We start from the raw sequence: 22,539 nt of genomic DNA, 5'->3' as shown, positions 1-22,539 counted from the left end.
CTCAGGGTTTGTTTGTTTTTTAACCTTTTCTCATAGGTCAGGTTTTCTAAAGGTTTTATCATTTTTGTTGGTTTTCTATTAACTCTCTCCAATTTGTCCACATTATTCCTAGTGTGGCACCCAGAACTGGACACAACACTCCAGCTCCAGCCTCACCAGTGCCAAGTAGAGTGGGACAATTACCTCTTCTGTCTTTCACACAACACAGTTGTTAATATACCCCAGAATATTAGCCTTTTTAGGCAACTACATCACATTGTTAATTCACATTCCATTTGTAATCCACTGTAACTCCCAGATCCTTTTCAGCAGTACTATCACCTACCCAATTATTCCCAATTTTGCAGTTGTGCATTTGAGTTTTCTTTCCTCAGTGAAGTACTTTGCACCTGTATTTACTGAATTTCATCTTGTTGATTTCAGACCACTTCTCTAATTTTTCAAGGTTGAGTTGAATTCTATCCCTGTTCTCCAAAGTACCTGCAACCCCTCCCAGCTGGGTGTCATGGGCAAATTTTATAAGTGTTCACTCCACTACAGTATGTAAGCAATTACTGAAAATACTAAATAGTATTGGACCTAGTTCAGACTCCTGCAAGACCCCACTAGACACTTGTATGCAGTTTGACAGTGAACCATTGATAACTACTCTTTGATTAGTCTTTCAACCAGCTATGCACTCATCTTATAGTAATTTCATCTAGACCATATTTCCCTAGTTTGCTTATGAGAATGTCATGTGTGTCTGTGCCAAAAGCCTTACTAAAAATCAAGATATATCATGTTTACAGTTTCCCTGCATCCACTAGGCCAGTAACCCTGTCAAATAAGGAAATTAGGTTGCTTTGGCATGATTTGCTCTTGACAAATGCAGGCTGGCTATTGCTTATAATCCTATTATCCTCTAGGTCCTTACAAATTGATTGTTTAATAATTTGTTCCAGTATCTTTCCCAATATTGAAGTTAGGCAGGCTGGTGTACATTCCCTGGATCCTTTTTGTTCCCCTTTTTAAACACAGATACTAAGTTTGCCCTTCTCCTCTTCTCTGGGACCTCAACCATGAGTTCTCAAAGATAATTGCTAATTGGTTCCAAGACTGCTTCAGATAGTTCCTTAAAGTAGCTTAGGATGAATTTCATCAGGCCCTAAATATTCTTTAACCTGTTCTTTCCCTATTCTGGCTTGCGTTCTTCTCCCTTGTTGTCAATATTAATTGTGTTAAATATGTGGTCATAGTTAACCTTTTTAGTGAAGGCTGAAGCAAAATAGGCATTAATAACCTCAAACTTCTTGATGTTATCCATTATTAGCTCTCCTTTCCTGCTAAGTAGTGGGCCTGCACTTTCCTTTGCCTTTTTGTTGCTCCTAATATATTTATAGAACCTCTTCTTATTGCCTTGTATGTCCCGTGCTAGGTATAATATGCACATGCACATCTATCTTGGCTTGTTTTGTACTGCCCATTACCACAGTGTATAAATGCTGATACACACACACACACACACACACTTATAAACTTCTTTCTGTTCTTAACAACATCAAAATGTTTTAAAATGAGATAGTGACTTTTCTTTATGTATTATATAATCAATCTAGAATTTTCTTTGTAAGATTTTTGTTGTTGTTGTTGCAAAGTTAAGAATTCTTTGCATACATGAAACCTATTCCAAAACAGTTACACAACAAAGCATACATGTCAAGAAAACAGTATATAATGCATACTTGGGGTGGGGGGAGAAAATCTAACATAATACCCTATCCCAGGAAAAAGCTGCACAAAGAAAAGGTTTATTCACTTCTTATCTCCAGTACCTTATGCTTTTTCCATTTTAGAATATTTCAGCTCATTTCCTTAAGGCTCCTTTCGCTATGGTTTTAATGCTAGGCTGCCTGAAAAGTTCACAGTATCCCAAGATACTTCTAAGAGCAGCCATTTTAGTCAATAATAGCATTGCATAGCCCAAAGCTTCATATACCACAAGGAGGCAGCAATTTAAAAGACAAAACTAATAAATATAGTAAGCAAGGTTGTGTTTAAGAGACTAAAAGGTGTTTAGATACAGTTACTGGAATTGTCTAGATTCACCTATTGATTCACTGGGAATAGGCAACTAGCTTAAAAATGCACCTTGTAGTGTAACTGCTTTACAGATATTGAGGAATCTCCAGTCTTTAACTATTCCCATGTGCTCATTTTACATTTTAATAATAAAATCGCCTTACTAAAATATTATATATATTATATAAAATAGAGCTTGTTTACTATTCAGGCTAAAAAAAACCCCCAAAACTGACAACAATTCTAGCCAGTTCTGGCTGACCCTGTAACAAACCACCCTTGTTGTGATCACTAGCAATGTCCTTCACAGATCTTTAGAGGACAGTAATCTCATTCTATTACTGTCACAGTGATTTAGCTTGTATAGTCTGTTGACACTGTAAGAATGTGAAAGTACTTCTAGCTGCAGGTAGAAAAAAAAGTGGTTCCTAGAATCAGTAAGCTCTGTTATAATGAGGCAAATGACTGCAGGTCACTGTATAGAGAAGCAACTAGTCAACAAACCAACAACAAAAGCAAACGGTCAATAATTTATATAATGACTGATTTCTTTCCAACATATGACGTTAAAGACATTTCAAGTAATGAAATTTTCTTTTACATTGTTTGTACTGGCACAAACTTCTTGTGTTACATTCCTCAACTTGCACAGCTAAGGATTTTATTTGTGAAGCAGATGGTATTTTAACTAAACAATAGAAACACTTATATAACCACAAGTTTCAAATCTAAAAATAGAAAGATTCATTCAGGATTTCAACTCTGATCTTTGTTGGTTCTATCTCAAATAAGCCTCTTAAAAGAAAACCAAGTGGACTGGGTCACATTGCTAATTATGAAACAGGTTTTAAAATAAATGCTATGGGGCTCCAGATTCCAAACATAAGCACTAACAATAAATGGCCAAGCTTTTCAAAATGACTTGCGATTTTTGAGTCCTCAATTTTTGGGTAGCTAACCTGTCACACATCTTTCAGAAGCCTGGTTTAAGAAAGTGCTGCACACTTACACTCTGAAAATCAGGCCACTTGAAGGTCTTTCATATTGGCTGCCCCAAAACACCCACAATCACTACTCATTTTTGAAAATTGTGGCCAATAATATCAATACTACTTGGCACTTGAACTGCAGTTTATCCTTTCAGACTCTTGAATTGTGGCAGAATTAGTGGAACAGATGCAAGTAGAACTCAAGAGTTTTTAGCTCCCTATTTTGAGTTCAGTTCACTAGACAAGGCTGTCCCCATCACCACTTGAGCCACAGAAGTAATGTTATCAGAGGCTACCAACAGACCACAAGAGTCTTATTCAATGTGAGACATTTTAGAGGAATTCCGGTAGTTTCATTATATGACAACATTTGCACAAGGCCAGTTTTTAGATATTGTTTTTCTTCAGAAAGATATGCACTGATATTCTCCATGTAATATCTGTATGTTCAGGTCATTCTCCTATTGCTGTTATAGCAGGTATCTCTCTGCAGCACCTACTTCATGTTATTGCAAGGGAAAATTATAAAGGTCTTGTCTATACTAGAAGATATGATTCATTTCAGTGGGGGATAAGACTCAGAAGACTCACGTGCAGGATACTAAGAACAAGTTCAGTAAATCGTCAGAGGGAAATAAAAGAGGAGAGGGGAAGAAAAATAAGATTAAAAGGACATCAGAGGATGAGAGGGGATTAAGGACATGTGTATTTGTCTTTTGAGTTTTGGCTAAAATATCACATACTGGCAGTTAATTCTGAACTACGGACATTAAATCTGCATTTTGTATGGATTTATTTTCAGCTATTTAAGTGCATCACAGTTATGTTAACCTTATTGCATTACAAACAAACAAACAAACATTCCAGTTCCTCCAACTGGAGTAGAGTGACCAGACATCCTGATAAAATCGGGACTGTCCCGATATTTAGGAGTTTGTCCCGCGTCCCGACCGATGTTTGGTCGGGATGCAATTTGTCCCAATATTTTGCACTCCTGTTTTTTTTTTTTTGCTCCGCCGGCGGGCCTCCATTTTCTTTTTTTAATCCCACCGCCCCCTCCCCTCCAAGTGTCCCGATATTTTCTTCATCCCGTCTAGTCACCCTAAACTGGAGTTAGCAAAACAAATGGATGAAGACAACAGTAAATCTATCAGACAACACAATTATCAGCTGTATTTGGTAACCTGATTACTTCCTAATATGAAACTGAAAATATTTGGCTGCTAGATAGTAATTTACTTTTTAAAGTACTTCATTTTTAAAGTACTTCCATTGCAAACTGAAAAAAGTAATGGAAACATTTCCACTGACATCAGGGCTCTGTAAAAGTTTGTTTTTAACAAAACCTACATTTGAGGCCTGAGACAATTTGAGAATGCCTCTAAGAAAAACTTACATTCTAAAGCATGGTAAAGTAGTTCAAAGTCTTCCTTTGTTTTAGGATTCAATCTTCGCTCATGCTCCCTTCTCAATCTTTCTTCCTTCTCTCTTTTTTTCCTTAACTCTTCTTGTGCCTCCCATTCTAACCGCAACCTTTTTTCTTCTCTTAACTTCTGTACAACATTTATGGCATGCCATCGTCGGAAATATTTCTGTAATACTATTATCTAAATAGAGTATAAAACAGATGAATAATTATCCATTTAAAGTACAATGCGAGAAATTTTGTTTTAAGTAGAAGAGAAATTTGTTAGAAATTGCTGAAACCACTGCCTCCTATATTGATCAATACTGTCTCATTGTTTCCTTGTACTCCCCCATCTGTCTGTATCGCTCTGTTGTCTTATACATAGATTGTAAGCTCTGAGGCAGGGACTTTTTGTTCTGTGTTTGTGCAGTGCATAGCACAATGGGGTCCTGATCCACGACTGTGGCTCCTAGGTGCTACAGTAATACAAATAATAATAGATAAAAATGTGCAATAGCATGTGCAATGGGTACAACTTAGGTAAATATACTTGAGAAATTGGCCTTTTACACTTTGAGAGAAAGTGGAAATTTAATGGAAAATCAACTATATTTTGTTTGTGAACTAGTAGTTAAAGTGAGACTACCCAGGTTTATGTTCAGGGTATTAAAGTAAGAGAGCAGTCCTGGTTGTTGATACATAACCTTTTAAAATTCTCTTTGCATTTGTTAATTTATTTCCTTAATATATGCAAAAGAATCTCACAATGCAGACACCACCATCAGTTTGGGTAAACAGATTTGCCATGACAGATGGGGACAGACAGTAGAGGATAGAGTTTGCTGCTGAAGATCTCCAAAAGTAAAGAAGTTCTTGGTGCAAATATCAGTCTAAGGCAGGGATCGGCAATCTTTGGCACACGGCCCGTCAGGGAAATCTGCAGGCGGGCCGGGACGGTTTGTTTACCTGCAGTGGCCACAGGTTCGGCCGATCGCAGCTCCCACTGGCCGCGGTTCGCCGTTCCAGGCCAATGGGGGCTGCGGGAAGCGGCGGCCAGCACATCCCTCAGCCCATGCTGCTTCCCGCAGCCCCTATTGGCCTGAAACGGCGAACCGCGGCCAGTGGGAGCTGCGATCGGCCGAACCTGTGGCCACTGCAGGTAAACAAACCGTCCCGGCCCGCCTGCAGATTTCCCTGATGGGCCACGTGCCAAAGATTGCCGATCCCTGGTCTAAGGAGACCCTTTAGTAGACCCGAGGAGACAAAAACCAGCAAATTGAAGCTGGCACCTGTACACCTAAGGAAACATGCAGTCAGCCTGGGGAAGGGATTAGGGATATGGAGTTTGGCTCTAAATGTGATAGCTAGCTTGCGGATAGACGACAAGAACTTGCAGCACAAGGGGACCTGCAATGGGACTGAGAAGAACATGAATCCTAAGGAGACTCTCAGCAGATTCCACTACATCATGTAACCCTACAGGACTGCTCACCCAGTTCAGCTTCCCCACAATGAATGAACTAAATTTATGGTAGAGTAGATAAATTGTAAGAGTTTTTCAGGTACAATGCTGATCTTTTTGTTTGTTTTTAAAGGGTTGATTGTATGGCGTTTATCAGAAAACAGAAACAAAGACTAGAATTTTTTCTCTCTAGTAAATGCACTCGGATGAGAGGATATAGATATGCAGAATTCAAATATTTATTAACAAGATGATAAGTAAGTACATCCAGTAGAGATACATGTTCTAGAGAAGTTCAGATAACCAGCTTTCCACAGAATCTCAGTTATATTAACAAAGAGCAAGATACAGCACTGTATATGCCAGCTTGCAAGTTTTAACAATATAATAAATTATGGGGCCAAAAATTCAGACCTAGCGTAAACAGACATAACACCATTGATTAAATGGAGTTACATGTGCTTTCACAAACACCAAAACTGGCTTGTAGTATTATGGAAGAAATCTTCAAAAATGCCTACCTTCCAAGGGAAAACTGGAAAATGCAACTAAAATTAGCTGCATAATTCCATTTGCACATCCTTTAATAATTTCTGTAAGGGCTGTTAAAGACCATACTAAAACAAACTGCAGGTCTAAGGGGGCAGTCATGTATTCAGGGCCCAGTTCCGCAAGGTGCTCACCACTCTCATTGATCAAAATCACAATACTGCCTAGCTCATATATAACACTTTTCATCATTACAAAAAAAAGTCAGTGGGGAAATGGAGGCCCAGAACAAGGAAATAGCTCAGTAGCAGAGCCAGGAACTGAACCCAGATTTCCAAAGTTCCAGTCCAGTGCTCCATCTTATTAGACCATGGTGCCTCCATGGATCAACTTGTGGAGTCATGTATACTTATGCATACAATTTGCCTAACTAAAGAAACTTTATGAGAAAGCTATGAGGAAATGAAAACATGTTTAGACAAACTTCTATACATAGCAGTTGGGATGTCACTCATTCTGAGAGAGAAACCACAAAGTCTGCAGATCAAATTTCTCAAGATGTGCAGTAACTAATGATGATCTCAATGTTGTTAAAATACAATGCTGATAACAGTGTAAATTAGCGGATACATGCTTTCTCCCTACCCCACTGGCAATCATAAGAATAAAGTTTTAAGATTAACAGGCATTTTTGCCATTCATCTTTAAACACATTCTTTGAACACTTATCCCGTCATATCTATAATGTGTTGCTTTACAGATAAATGGATAAGAACTTACTGCATCAAGTCTTTGTTTATGATATTCTTCTGCTGTAAGATATGTTCTTGGTTCTATTAGCTTGTCAGTCATGTTTGACACATAGAGGCCAATTTTAGTCATCTGTGTGGAGGTTGTATTTCTAGTCTGTTGGCGCTTATTTTTCTCCACAACGGTCTGGAACAAAAATATAGTTTATGTTAAAATATGACATCATAACAACCTATACTGAGGATTTTTGTATTTTTTTTTCAATTAAAATGAAAGTCGGCTACTTAAAATCATGCAAGTTAATCTTAACAACTATTTGTTTTTAAGTTAAACTGCTTATTTTGATATTTATTTCCAATTTATGCTCAATTATTTTTCCAGTCAGCTTAATTTCTGACAACAATGTCAATATTCTATTCTGCTTAGCAGAAAAGGTTCTAAATGAAAGACTGTTAAAAGATTACCTGTGTCTCCCTGCAAAATACTTTAATTCCTTTGTCACGTCGTTTTTTGGGTACTGTTTGTGATCCTGCATTATGAAATTCCACACCTGTTACCCTATGCTTAAATCCTCCCAGAAATGGTTTACGATAGGTAGGTCTTTCAATCTCTACTGCTACATCTTGGAATGTGTCAGAATCTGTTCGGATATAACAATCATTAGATACAATTGTATACTATTCTGTAAGTAATCTGATTACAATTTGACACAAATATTAATATTAATGCATATTTGAAAAACACTATTGACCTGTTTGCACTCTCACAGTTATGACATCAGGCATGTTGTAGTCCTGCTGCAATTTAATTGCTTTGATTGGGTACTGTTCTGGATCAAGAGAGAACATCTCAATCTGGATAGTGCCATGAGGCCTAACTCCAATATCCATTAGAGTCTCACTATCCTCAATTAGCCTCCCTAAAAGAAAAAAGAAAAAAATTAACAATATAAGGTGTTCTTCTCTAAAAAATGAGGATACAGTTAAGAATTTTCCTCAGGAAGAAATAAAAACTACAGATGATTTTAGTGAAACATATAAAAGAATAATCATGGTGTTTTGAGCCAGTTTGCCGCTGACTTTAGGGAAAATTTGTGGTACTTCTGCCCCAAAAGATGTCAGATGTAGCATTGTCACCATCACACAGAGAAAAAAATCATTCATATTCACTTTATAGAAAAAAAGGCACAGCAATTTATGTATTTACTTATCTTATTTGTTAACATTAAATACATCTAAAATTCTAGCTCTTACATTTAGTTACTCTTTGCCCCCCCTTGAGGATTTAATATATTAGTAAAAACTCTGCTGAATGGCTTTTAATACATTTTAGTTTTAATATGAAAACTAAAAATAAAATTTCTGGGTTACACAGAGCACCTCTATTCTAAAACATACTCAGAATGCCCTCGCTCCAGTCCCCTGATAATTAAAATTTGGTGGCTAGATTCACCAGTTGGAAAGGTAAAAGCAGACAGAATTCCATGGGACTTAAGCACTTTGGAATATTTTACTCATAAGCAATAAATTTTCAAGTTTCTTGAGACTTTGGCTGCCCAACTTAAGACACTTTACAGGCTATGTGCTCAGCACTTTCTGAAAGGTATCTCCAGTTGGGCAGCCAACAACTGGGACACACAAACTAACTAGTCACTTTTGAAAATCTTGGACATAGTATTTTCTATTTAATATTTCTATTTACAAACTTGCTAATGTGTGTGCAGAATTGCTGTGTGTGCACAATAAACAAACTGGCCAGAAAGCTGAAATACACTGGATATTCTGCTGCAGACCTCTGGTTTAAACACTAACTCAGATTAAAATTAATGGCAGATTGTATCAATGTATTTGAAATGGTTCATATTTCTTTAATGGAAAGATGTTACTAAAATACATGAAGTTGAGCCCTAGGTCTGTTAGAGAGTCTCCACTGGTTTTGACAAGGTGTTTTAATGCCACTGTAACAGGTTTGAAAAGCTTAGCCTGCCAATTCCATTGTTGCCCAGCATGGAGCCTCTCTGTGCCACTTTTTGGTCATCTCTGCTCCTGCAGATCCTCCACTAAAAAAGAAAAAAGAAAAGAAAGAAAGAAAGAAAGAAAGAAAGAAAGAAAGAAAGAAAGAAAACTGACTCAAGCAGCAAGTTTTGAGAAACAGATGCCAGGAAAACCATCTACTCTGTGTCATTGCCACAAAGGAAAAAATTAAGAATAGTAATTTTCCAGAGCAGCCTCTACCACTTGGATCTTACTCATTTTCTAGTTCTTGTAACCACAAAACACCAACTGTTTCCTTTCCAGTCCTACCTAGCGCTCTGCTACTAAATCAGACATGCTCTAAGATTTCACTTACTCTAAGTTTTCTGAAGTAGAAAAAAAAAGAGTCTGGAACTTTCCAACTTTGTTCTCAACCCTGAGGTAATATTTTTGTGAAACGTTTAAGGAAAATAACTAGAGTATAATAATAAAAAACATGTTTGCATCATTAGAAATATATTAAGATTTTGTTTGGTTCACCAACAAAAAATGTTTGAAGTGTGGTTCTCCTGTGAGGAGTTGATGTAAAAATGCAACTTCTTATTCAACTGACCTGTTCCCAGTGTATTCAGAGATATATCTACTGACTGAAATAAATGTTTACTGCTTTTTGTCATGCAGAGACAAAACACTTGAGTGAGTGTGAGCTGAATCCTATTCCTTCAGGGGTAAAATCATTCTTGGGGTAATTCTACTGATTTCAATGATCTGACACCAGGCCTGTTAAATTACTATATGCCAGAAATATATTTCTACTAAGAGTACAAAATAAGGTCCTGATCCTACAATTGAACCCTCATGATCAGACTCCTTTACTCACGTGGAGCCCCACAGAAGTCTGCCTTTGATGATCCAATTGCAGGATCGGGGCCTAACCATTTATTATTTTTAATAGGGCTGAAGAACAAAGGAAGTTTTTAATATATCCGTAATACGTACCTTGAAACCCGACCTGTAAGACATCTTTTGGTACTTTTAGCTGTGATGCAAAGCATTGCTTGAGCTTCCCTACAGTTTGGTCAATGTTAAAAGCCATTGTGATCCTCTGGATATCAGGAACCAACATGATTTTAACTGAGGAAAATAAACAGAGATTCCAATTCCTGCTACATTAAATAGAAGGATTATAAATATCCTTTTATTTAGATTGAAAAACTGCATCTCAGCTCTTGCAATATGCATAAGGCACTTTTCTCTCCTCCATTCATATATGCTTCATGTGCATAACAGTGTAAATTGTATATCTATATATTAGAAATACATTTATATTATAAATGTTATATTTAAAATGATTTACACCAAAATTACAAAATGTAAACAAATCGGAATGTAAATCATAACAATGGCAGCACTACTGTGTGACCTTGCATGCCAGTATGACAGAACTGCTCAGTTTATTTTGTGGTTCTCAATGAAGAGAACAGGTACTACGCTTGATCTTAGCTCATAGAGAAACAGGGATCAATATATAGAACACTTTTCATTTATTCTACACTTCGCTACCAGGTTAGGAGTAAAATATTACTTTAATCGGTTTATTTGGTGTTCCAGCAGGTGGATATGGTGGAACACAATTTTTATTAATATAATATGGTTTGAAGTTGATTTTTACACCAAAAATACCAAATATTGGCTGGAGTCCATGTTGCCTCAATAAGGTGATGAGAAAAAGCCAAGAAACTGTTGGCAAGTTGTGAATAAATATGGTAATACAGCTTTTGTAAAAAGATGGCAGTAACAACCAATTTTTACGTGCGGCAAACTTTATACCTGTTGCTGTAGCATTTGTCATCACTTCTGGCAATGACCTCTCAGATTCCAAAGCCTCCAGTTGCATTGTACCTAAGTTGTTTATTTCAGCTGCTAACAACTTAGCAAATGTTTCTGTAGTAATTTGAGAAATTTCTTCAGTTATTTCAGTTAATGGAGCAGTTGGCTCAGATACACCTTGTTCACCTTTTTCAAGCAATTCTTCTTGATTACCCAGTGCAAGATCATTTTCCTGTTCAAGAGCTGGTTCCTGCCCTTCTATGCTTTTCTGCTCTTGTTCTTCAAGAGCCGGTTCCTGCCCATGAGGCTCTGGAGCGGGTTCCTGCTCTGATTCCTGCCCGTGAGCCTCTGGAGCTGGCTCCTGCTCCGGTTCCTGCCCGCGAGCCTCTGGAGCTGGCTCCTGCTCCAGTTCCTGCCCATGAGGCTCTGGAGCGGGTTCCTGCTCCGGTTCCTGCCCGCGAGGCTCTGGAGCGGGTTCCTGCTCTGGTTCCTGCCCGCGAGGCTCTGGAGCTGGCTCCTGCTCTGGTTCCTGCCTGCGAGCCTCTGGAGCTGGCTCCTGCTCTGGTTCCTGCCCATGAGGCTCTGGAGCGGGTTCCTGCTCCGGTTCCTGCCCATGAGGCTCTGGAGCGGGTTCCTGCTCCGGTTCCTGCCCGTGAGCCTCTGGAGCGGGCTCCTGCTCCGGTTCCTGCCCGCGAGCCTCTGGAGCTGGCTCCTGCTCCGGTTCCTGCCCATGAGGCTCTGGAGCGGGTTCCTGCTCCGGTTCCTGCCCGCGAGCCTCTGGAGCTGGTTCCTGCTCCTTCTGTAGTCCATCCTCATTTGATTGTGATGCATCTGTCCTTGCTTTCAGAAGGACCGACGCCTCTGCAGTGCTATTGTGATCAGTCTCTATATCGTCTTCTGCTTGTGGCTTTGTGTGGGTGTGTTCTATCATTTGCTTTTCAGTGTCTGATGCTTCAGTTTTATCTACTTCACTGTCCCTATCCACCACCTCCTTTGGATCAGCCATTTTCCTGAAATGTAAGATTACCTATTTTTAAGCTTGCTGCATGAATAAGCATAATAATTCACAAACTTTTTTTATTTATTTTAGAATTGCATAGTGCCTATCCCCAAGCATATGGATACTTTAAATCACCAAACACACTTAACCATGTCTATCACTATACTGCCCATTTAATGGTGGCTTGAATCTTTGGATCATAAAGAAAAGCATTACCAATCCTTGCAACAGTGGGCTCAAGACCTTCCCAATCATTTTCACTAACCGTAGGTAAGGCTACGAGTCTGTCACGGAGGTCACGGATTCCATGACTTTCTGTGACCTCCGTGACTTCTGCAGTGGCTGGTGCTGGCTCAGGGGCTGCCTGAGCCAGGCAGCCCCTGGGCCAGCAGCAGCAGTTTGGGTGTGTGGGAAGGGGCTAGGGGCAGAGGGTGCGGGGGGCGCTTACCTCAGGGTGGCCCTGCAGCTCATAGGTGGTGGAGGTGGCGGAGGGGGAAGGCTCCGTGCTGCGTGCTGTCTGCAGGCCCTGCCCCTGCAGCTCCTATTGGCTGAGGTTCCCGGCCAATGGGAGCTGCGGCAGCTGGCGTTTGTGCCCCTCCGCCGTCTAGGAGCTGCAGGGACGCAAAGCCGGCTAGGGAGCCCCTGCCAGCCCTGCCAACCCTCCCCTCCCAACACCAGCAGGGGTCCCGGGCCATGTGCCGTGGCCCAACTCCCCCCTCCCCAGCACCAGCAGGGGTCCTTGGCCATGCGCCACAGCCTGGCCCTCCCCCGCTGCAGGGTCCCGGGCCACCTCCCCCAGCACCCACAGACCTTCCCCCCCACCCCCAGCACCCCCCATCCAAGTTTTAGTCACAGGTATTTTTAGTAAAATTCATGGACAGGTCACAGCCTAAACATAAGAGCCAGAGCGGGGCCATGATGCTGCTTCCGGGAGTCGTGTGGACCGGCCCCTGATCCTGCTCCCCGGCTGGAGTGCCGGAGCGGGGCAAGCCCCAGACCCCACTCCCCAGCGGGAGTTCAAGGGCCGTCTTAAAACGGCTGGCGGGCTGGATTCAGCCCGCAGGCCGTAGTTTGCCCACCCTTGATCTAGACCATTCCTGACAGGTATTTGTCTAACCTGCTATTAAAAATCTCCAAAGAGGGAGATTCCACAGCCTCCCTAGGCAATTTATTTCAGTGCTTAACCACCCTGACAGTTAGAAAGTTTTTCCTAATGTCCAACCTAAACTTCCCTTGCTGCAATTTAAGCCCATTGCTTCTTGTCCTATCCTCAGAGATTAAGAACAATTCTTCTCCCTACTCCCTGTAACAACCTTTAATGTACTTGAAAACTGTTATCATGTCTCCTCTCAGTCTTCTCTTTTCCAGACTAAACAAACCCCGTTTTTTCAATCTTCCCTTGTGGGTCATGTTTTCAAGACTTTTAATCATTTTTGTTGCTCTTTCTCCAATTTGTCCACATCTTTCCTGAAATGTGGCACCCAAAACTGGACACAACACTCCAGTTGAGGCCTAATCAGCACGGAGTAGAGCGTAGCCTAGCCATTAGTTGGTAAAATCCCCCCCGGGTACAATTAAGACCTCACAAAGTAAATTTCACTAGAGATGGTAGCTGCTTATAATTTCCTTCTCTGATACTCAACCCACGATGTGGGCCAAGTGAACCTGAATCCAGTCTATTTTCATAGCAAAATACGTAGAAAACACCTTATGGTAAGAGAGACAATGTAACTAATGCAAGCTGGAGTCACCCTTTTGAAGAGTGTTCAGTCAGTAAGACCTTGCTAATGGGCCTAAGGCAAAGGAACATCTCTTTTGCATCTGTTATGTGCACAGCTCAGCAACATTCTCTGTGCTACAGCGGAAGGAGCTCAGAGTGACTTTCCCACCAGCTGTGCTCTCGCCTCGCTATCAGCCTCAGTGGATCTGTAGGGGTGTGCCGGGCTCCTGATGACAGTGTCATGCTACCTTGATGCTTGATGGGCAGTCACTGTACCAAGCTCATGAAACAGGATGCCAATGCACCATCGTATTGCCTCTGCACCTCTCCCTTGCCATCATGCAGTTGAGATTGCCCCACCAAGCCCCGAACATGGTTTTATTCGGGCATTGGGACTGCGGGTTGTGACCCCATTACACTGTCCTGAGTCAGCAGCTGATGAAGTACAGCCCCAAAATGCACCACAGGGCCTATAGCTCCCAGAATGCACCGCAGCCCCCGAAGCTCATAGAGCCCATTTTACAAATACAGGTACAGCCGTTAGACTCTAACTCCCTGCATGCACTGCGCCGCTCCGCCTCCTTAGCCCCTACCGCGGGAGCGCCGCACGGCATGCTGGGAGCTGTAGGCGCCGGCCTCCCCTTTTTGTACGCGTAGCGCTTCCCGCAGCGGCTCCGCTCCTCTATGCCGGCGCCGCATGATTCTCTCACTCGGGACTGAGTCATACCCCGAGTCGAGGCCCCTTTACCTCAGCCCCAAAGCTTCAGGGCCGCTTCCCGGACAAACCACCTCTCTCCCCCAGCAGTCTTGAGCGCCGGTCGGTTGTCGTTGTATCCATGGCAACCTCGAACTCCACACGTTCTCGCGAGATCTAGGGTGGAGGGGAAGGAAATGAGAGTTGGAGGGCCGCGCGGGTGGAGCCGAGCCGGCTCCCCGGGCTGGATCCGGTTTGACACCAGCTCGCGCTACTCTGGGGGCTGCTGCGCCTGACACGACGGCCTCTAGCTGGTGTGATCGCTCCAGTCCAGGCTCTGCATCAGCATCTCGTGACTAACACAAAGGGGAGAACACGGGCCTGCAAAAGGCTGGGGCTCGCTCTGGAGCCCAGCGAGCCTCTCGCTAAATACAGTGCTGGTTACCTGCACTGAACCGTGAGCCAGGTGGGTGCTCTGTGAGCAGCATTCGTGATTAGTTACGCAGTTTAGATTCAAGTGGCGGGCCTGCCTTTGAAGAACATGTAGAGATGCAAGTGAGCACCTCGTTTGCCTGAGCTGTAATCATCCCTGCGTGCAAAACCCATAATTGTGCACGCACATTTTTGAAAATGCGACCTTTCATCAGATGTCAATTCATCGTTATACACAGAACCTGCTCTGACGCTTATCAAACAAGTAAATGCATTATCTGAATGAGCCCACAAATAGTGTATGTAACCTAAATGACACATATTATATTAAATTAAAAATATTAATATGTGCACACACAGTGTTCAGATGCCACAAGGTAGTGGCAGTTGATGTGTTGGCAGTGCTGCAGCTTAAACATTTTACAGCTAATGCAGAACTGACCCTTAATGAGCTTCCACTTGTTACTAACAATATCCTGAGTAAGTATTCTGGTTATTTTGACTAGTGTGCAAATTACAGTGCAAAGACTGACTTGTTGACATTATGTGAATATTTTGATCTATTAATTTAGTCTTTTAAATTAACACTTTTTAAAGGAATGGCGATACCCCTCATTCATCACAAACCTTCACCACCAACCCAACTACCATTTGACTTTCTGCTGTGTCTTACTACTACTACTTACCATAGCACTGTACATATTCAAACTGCTGTGCAAACATTCACTTGCCTCTAAAGCAGTGGTTCTCAACTTGCAGTCCAGTCAGCCCATAGCTGCAGCCCATGAGACATCTTCAGGGCCATACAGGTAATATTGGATGCAGCCCACAATGGTAAATAGGTTAAGAACCACTGCTCTAAAGAGTAGTCATTGAGGCCTAGTGCAAGAATTTAGAGCGTTGTGGTTTCGTGGCAGACCAGGTTTTCCCCACTGACCTTCTGGTGAATCAGTCGTGCCTGACTGTTCATAGCTCTGTCCTCTCCTGGATGTCAGAAAAATTGAAGCCAACAGTGGAAAAATGAAGTTATCTTTATTCCAAATCTATTTCCATCATTCCTTTCCTGTTTGCTATTTTCAGCAACCCTACTACCTTTCCTGTTCCACAAGATCAAGCACTATCACTTTGGTCTTCTCTTCTCAAACTGAGTCACTAAATTATGTTTTTCTCCTCTCCATTTCCATCACTAAACCCTTTTATCATTTCACACCTCATTTCTCTATCAAGATTATTATAACAGTATCTCAGTGCTTCCCAAAGAGTGAATAACCATATTCAAAATAGGTCAGCTATATAATGTTCTCCCCATTTCCCCCACACCAGCCTGGGCTATTTTCCCCATCATCCTCATGTATTACTCTTCTCTCTTACCCTCTCTCACACAGTCCTTCTTGCCTTTGCCTCCGTTGATTCATTCTTTCTTGCTACTATTAGTTGTGCAACCCTAAGCTGAGGTATGAATTTTACACTTCCTTCCAAATGTCATTCTAATTTCCTTCAGCCATGTATTCCAAAGCCGTGGCCCTTTCCAGAACATCCTGAATTTTACCCTGGAGGATAACAATTTCATAGGTCTGGAGGAATGAAGCTGAGAGGTCACTGTCACAGAAAGTCTCTGAGACACCCGGGGCCACTTTCTATGGAGGGCCTTGCAGAATGGGACAGACTTTGAAACTGATTGTTTATTGTGTAAGGAACAGTGACTGGAGTACTGAGGTGATGTGCTATCAGTGGCTGGTGTTGGTGATCAGGAAGGCTGCTGCATTCTGGTGTAAAGGGTTTGTTTTTAAATGCTGCATGTTCATAATAAGGAAAAATGAGTTGCACTAATCGAACCTGGAGATCAAGAAGACATGGCTCATGAAATAATTCAACAGGAAGGTGTATAGCCTGTGTGTTAATTTCATGCAGATGTTTTAAATTTAAAAAAAAAATAGGAGGGGGTGTTTTTGCAGCTATAGTTATTTAAGCATCCAACAGGTTTCAGTGGTAGCCGTGTTAGTCTGTATCAGCAAAAAAAACAAGGAGTCCTTATGGCACCTTAGAGACTCACAAATTTATTTAGGCATAAGCTTTCGTGGGCTAGAACCCACTTCATCAGATATATGAAGTAAAAAATACAGAAGTAGGTATAAATACATGAAAGGATGGGGGATTTATCAAGTGTTAGGTCTCTAAGGAGATAAATCAATTAACAGGATACCAAGGGAGAAAAGTTTTGAAGTGGTAAGAGAGTGTAACCTCCTTTGGTATCCTGCAGATAGTATGCCATAGCCGTATGGTATCAGATACCATAGACAGATTTATAGGTATGAATATGGGCCTTCTCGTCAGTGGAAATATGGAGATATCCCAACAGCTGTCTCCATTCCAAGACCTGGCCTGAAACCTGACTGGAGAAGGTCAGGCTATTGACAGTGGACGGGTACAAACTCATTCTCTCTAGTGACTCTCTCTCCTTGACCTCTCAACCTTAAACACAGCTATAAAAATCATCCACTTTCCTACCACAATGACCATAGCCAGTGTGTCTGAATTCCTTCATAGGCTTCTTCAGCATCAAATTCAATCCCATAGTTCTCACCTTCGAAACCCTACAAAAACTTAGTTCCCATCTGTCTCATCATGTTTGGCTCCCTGATGTCTAAATGACAGGCTTAACAAATCTTTCATTTCCTTCTCCCACTCTTGTCCACTGTTTCTCCTCCCCCACCTCCCCCAAAGTGTTTTATATGAGGCTGCAAACTCTTTGGGACAGAGAAACAGTCGTTCACTTGTATATAAATAAACTAGCAGTATGTTTTGTAGACAGCACTCAATTGTCTTTTTTTTTTTTTAAATGCACAAACCCTGGAGAGTTCCTGCAGTCACCAACAACAACTAGGTCCCATGCAGAGCATAGCTACTCCCAACAGATGAGGTATTAGCAATGGAGACCTCACTCACACTTGCCGTTACATGGCAATATGTACATTGTGTAGTCTAATAAGCTCTGAACTCTTGCATTAAGTCCCATCCTACACAAAACTGAGATTTTCTGATGAAAGTCAATATGTAAATTCAAAGTTTTAAAGAGGTGAGGTTTCTTAACTTTAAAATTTGCTCTGAGTTGCCATACTGTACATCAGATAATTATAACATGTTTTCTTTTATCATATATTGTCCCATTAATCATGCTGGAAATCAAGTGGTAACAGATTAATTATTTTGGCACTCTTTAAAATATGCTCTGCTAGCACATTTGTCTTAGAATGAATTACTTTTAATTTATAGATGTACAATATTACATCTGACAAATTAACTCTTCTCTGTAAAATGTATGTGTACTTTGCTGGTTACTGCCGTGATTTGGATTTAAATACCAAATATATACATTTATCTTACTGAGTTAGTGTGTAAAGTAAAAAAATTGCTACACTTCCCTGTTCTGCAAGAATGCATTTTTTGCTGGCTAGCATAAAGAGTGAAATGAAAATGGACACTATTTTAAAAAAATAGCACACACCAATTCGTCTTAGAGCTCTAATTCATTACTTGTTCCCACTTTACTACTAGCAACTGGTATTTAATGTTGAATCCACAACATAAAATCAGTTAAATTTTCAATCTTATCATGCAGAGCACATATGATTTACTTGCTGTTTTCTGAGGCTTGGTCTACCACCATAACCACATCAGTAAAGGTGGGGGATGGGGGGGAACCCACACCCAGCCAATATAACTATGCCAACCTAGCTGCATCTACATTGAGCATTGTCAATGGAAAAATGCTTCTGTGGACATATCTAACTTCATTCAGGGAGGTGGCATTCCTACACCAACAGAAAACATGCGCTGATGGAAGGAGTTAATGTCAACAGTACAGCTAGCACAATCTCCATAGTGTAGCTACAGCCCGAGATAATTAAACCCACTTGCAATTATTTTCATTATCAGGGTTTAATATAGGAACAAGCCATAACTGTTTCTCAACTTTTAGTAACAGTTTAGAAAGCAGGAAAACCTGTATTAGCGAATTGTAGGATTGTCTTCACTAAAGTGTTAAAAAAAAAAAAAACACTAATTAATTTATTCCCAGCTAACTCGAGGTAGTTAACATTTGTACAGGCTAGTCTAGACACTCCCCAATTGTTAGTTCCAGAGTGATTTCCAAAACTTTAAAAGTATACAATTTTAATCAAAAACTAGAAATTGTAGCCTGGAACAATTAGGGAGTGAACAGACTAACCTTTACAAATGTGGGTGAGGTAATTTTTTATTGGACCAACTTCTGTTGGTGGAAGAGACGTGCTTTTAAGCTCCTTCAGAAGCTCTATGAAGTTCAAAAGCTTGTCTCTTCCACCAACAGAAATTGGTCCAATAGCTGATATTACCTCACCGCCTTGTGTCATGTCCTAGGACTAACACAGCTAACTTTACAATATGTGTTAGCAACTGTGAGGTAATTTGCCAGTTAACTAAAGTCAAAAACACTGCAGACACACCTTGTGTACGTGAAGAAGGGAGAAAGGACTAAAAGATAGTTTTGAAGACTACAACACATACTTTTACTTAACTACTACCGGTACTACATCCCTTTTCTTGTTTTCAGCAGAGTTGGTGCAAGATTTTTTCCTTGTGTTTCAGTTGCTACTGCACTTTGGAGACATGATAAGAGCAAAGTGTTTTTTTTTTTTTTTTCCTTTTATGATGTGTATGGGAAAACTACTAAATGCAATATGAAAATTCATACTAATTTGCATATCTTCATCTCACATCAGCTGGGATAGCTTAGTGGTTTGAGCATTGGCCTGCTAAACCCAGGATTGTGAGTTCAATCCTTGAGGGGGCCACTTAGGGATCTGGGGCAAAATCAGTACTTGGTCCTGCTAGTGAAGGCAGGGGGCTGGACTCGATGACCTTTCAAGGTCCCTTCCAGTTCTAGGAGATAAATAAATTAATGGAGATATCCTATCTAAAACCATTTATTTTAATTCCTCTTTCATCATCTGACATTGCTCACCCTCATTCAACTTACAATCATTTGGCATGTGTCATCTGACAAAATTGCTTTTACCTAACTGCAGTCCTCATGTGGAATGCCATCTAGTGGCTTTGTCTTGGAAGATACTAGCCCTTACCATTTAATAAAAAAAACAAAACAAAAAAAAACATTGTGGATCAGTAGCAATACTGCAAATAAACAATTCCAGCTAAGCTATGGAACCCATTAAAAATTGGAGGGGGGGTCTATTAAAAACCTCTTATTAACATAACCAAAAGATACTTTAACTTGGCGATAATCTTTTAAATTGAATATTTTAGAACTTCACTATTCAAAATGTAAATGTTCAGATATTTACAAAATATAAACTAGCAATTTTGTCCTGAAAACATCAACTGGTCAGCTACTGTAACAGCTCTCGGTCCATTCAATTCAGTATAAATATAAATTTAGAAATATTTAGAAATTCTACAAATTTAGTAAATTAATAAAATATATATTTTGTTGTGTATTACAGTACTCTCCCAAATACATGCTTGGTGCTGTAAAAGTAGGAATACACCCCCACCCCAAAGAATATGCACTCTAAACAGATATGTCAAATATTTAAAAATATACAAGCAAAACAAAGTGGGATGATACTACTACAAGTCTAGTTAGTTTCTTTGCCTGTATACTCTCCGCAACCATCTTCTCCTTACCATTTCTCCAGTATCCTAAATGTATACAACTTTAAGCTTGCTCTTGCCTGTATATTAGGTATTTGGATATCATTAGCTCCTCGTAACAAAAAAAAGCATAGGTTAAATCAAAGTACGTGAAAATTCATAAGGAAAAGTCCACCACTATGAACGATGTATGACATTAAACTCCTAAAAGTCGAGTCCATAGCCAACCATTAATACATCATGAATATCCAAAATATATATTTACAATTAACTCTTGAATATCAAATCCAGTTACAGTACGGAACGGTTGAACAGTTTTGTCACTGAAAATACCACTCAGTAGCTGAAGCGCCATTTTCCTTTGTTTCCCCGCAGGTTTATAGGTCAAAACACTTATGGTATATTTACACAGGTTTGATTCCAATCAAGTCAAATCCTGCCCGAAGTGTGAATAGTTATTCTTTAGTCTCAAAAAGATACAGACTTAGACTCTTACATTGTATACTTTTCATTTAAAAGTTGTTGAAATATTGTATGGAAAAGGTGTTTTACATCTCATGTTGAAAATGCATGTAAAAAGCATTGGGCAACACAAAATAAACGGTTCTCTTTCAGCAACAGCCTGGAATCTCAACATTCTGGAGTGCTTATTTTTGTCTGAGTATCAACTCAAAGCAGGGTCCCAATCAATGTCAATGTACCAGTATAATCTAATAATTTGCTTAAAATATTTCATGTACTATTTCACATATGCAGTTGGCTACTCCTTACCTGAAAATACTTGTACTGAAAATATTAGTGCATATGTGTACTAACTAGCCATGTAGACAATCCCTTACTTTAGCTTTCAAGTCTAATAGCATTTATACGTAATCAATTTTCATAGCAGGGATTCCAACCGTTTGTAATAATACTCTTCTAAACATAGCAGTGCTAAAACTTCTCGGTTTATGTATTTTTTTTAAATGGGAATAAAACAAATAGCCTTTCCAAAACAAGGGTGGGGAGTGGTGCATTTGGGAAGAACAGTTCAATCAAGTGGGCTTAGCAAAATGAAACATGCATACTGTGTACAGAGTTCTAGCTTTGCCATATCCTAAACTGACGTTTTCTTTGGGCTTGTTAATTATCCCCCGCAAGAGGTCAACTGCCTTGGTATATACAATTAACGTGAAGTAAGTTCCACGTAACTACCCAACATTTTGGGATTTTAGTTGTAGTCTTGGCTTACGTTATCCAAAATTTGAAAAGTTTTAATTGGTCCCCTGGTTTTCCTGTATGCCAGTCCTATCCCTTCAACATTCACATTTTAGAAAGCCTGTGGATCGGAATTGGGCACAGGTTTCAAGTATTCACCAATATTCATATAGCAGTAAGAACAATCCTTTAATGTATTTAATTGCACAGTGCATCCTGCTTGCTAACTTCATGGTATCTGCACGATGAACTGCCAATTAGAGTTCTCCTGCAACATTATCCAAGTCCCTAAATGCAACAGTTTTTAGTTAAGGAAATAGCCTCTCTGAAACTAGCTGTTTTATATATGATTGTACTGGCAGTCTGTTAATCTAAATCTTTAATGCTCACTGTGAGTTCTTCTGTATGTATGTGTATGCATTGTTAGCTCACATACTGTTCCTCAGAGGCTATATGCCACGTGCAAACTTGAAAGCATTACTTGGATCATGGTACTGAAAGAATGAATAAAAATAGCCTCAGCTTTGATCCCTGTGATTTCTAACTGTTATGCTTTTCAGTGTTGAACTCTACAGGTTTATTAAGCACATTGATATATTTTCTTCACAAATGGTCTTAATCTATTCCCATTTAAGTAAATAGGAAAACAGTCTGGCCCAAACTATCAATTATGAATGTCAAATTCTTTTATCTGAAGGCTATATGCCAGTTCACAACCAACACAGCATTAGCTGAGTTATAGATGCATTTGTATACTCTTAGGATTATCTTCAGTGATTCTTAAATCCTTAAAAATTACCAGCACACTATCAAACAAAATTCACATGTGGAAGCGTAGTGGAACTTTAATGGAGGCAAAAATTACTAAACGTAGTTATATAA

The 22,539-nt window shown here is 40.1% G+C and overlaps 1 protein-coding gene across 7 annotated transcripts in view; it reads right to left on the bottom strand.

Annotated features, from left to right (window-relative positions):
- IQUB (IQ motif and ubiquitin domain containing) overlaps window positions 1–16,657 on the bottom strand; it is a 49,722-nt gene extending 33,065 nt beyond the window's left edge. The window contains exons 1-7 of one of the 7 annotated variants that reach the window (XM_042843999.2): window positions 14,431–16,657; window positions 10,963–11,972; window positions 10,132–10,266; window positions 7,911–8,078; window positions 7,624–7,799; window positions 7,190–7,345; window positions 4,447–4,657 (exon numbers count right to left, since the gene is read on the bottom strand). In XM_042843999.2, the coding sequence (XP_042699933.2) occupies window positions 4,447–4,657; window positions 7,190–7,345; window positions 7,624–7,799; window positions 7,911–8,078; window positions 10,132–10,266; window positions 10,963–11,968 (1,852 nt within the window). In that variant the 5' untranslated portion in view covers window positions 11,969–11,972; window positions 14,431–16,657. Of the gene's footprint in view, window positions 1–4,446; window positions 4,658–7,189; window positions 7,346–7,623; window positions 7,800–7,910; window positions 8,079–10,131; window positions 10,267–10,962; window positions 11,973–13,930; window positions 14,235–14,409 lie in introns of those variants that run through there. The other 6 variants (XM_042843993.2, XM_024109110.3, XM_065555703.1 and 3 more) reach the window with 6 other exon arrangements.
- Window positions 16,658–22,539: the final 5,882 nt, after the last annotated feature.

This window comes from Chrysemys picta, chromosome 1 (assembly GCF_011386835.1).
Source record: "Chrysemys picta bellii isolate R12L10 chromosome 1, ASM1138683v2, whole genome shotgun sequence".
Taxonomy (NCBI): domain Eukaryota; kingdom Metazoa; phylum Chordata; order Testudines; family Emydidae; genus Chrysemys; species Chrysemys picta.
The sequence above is the reverse complement of the archived record's forward strand: the minus strand, read 5'-3'. Positions and strand labels throughout refer to the sequence as shown.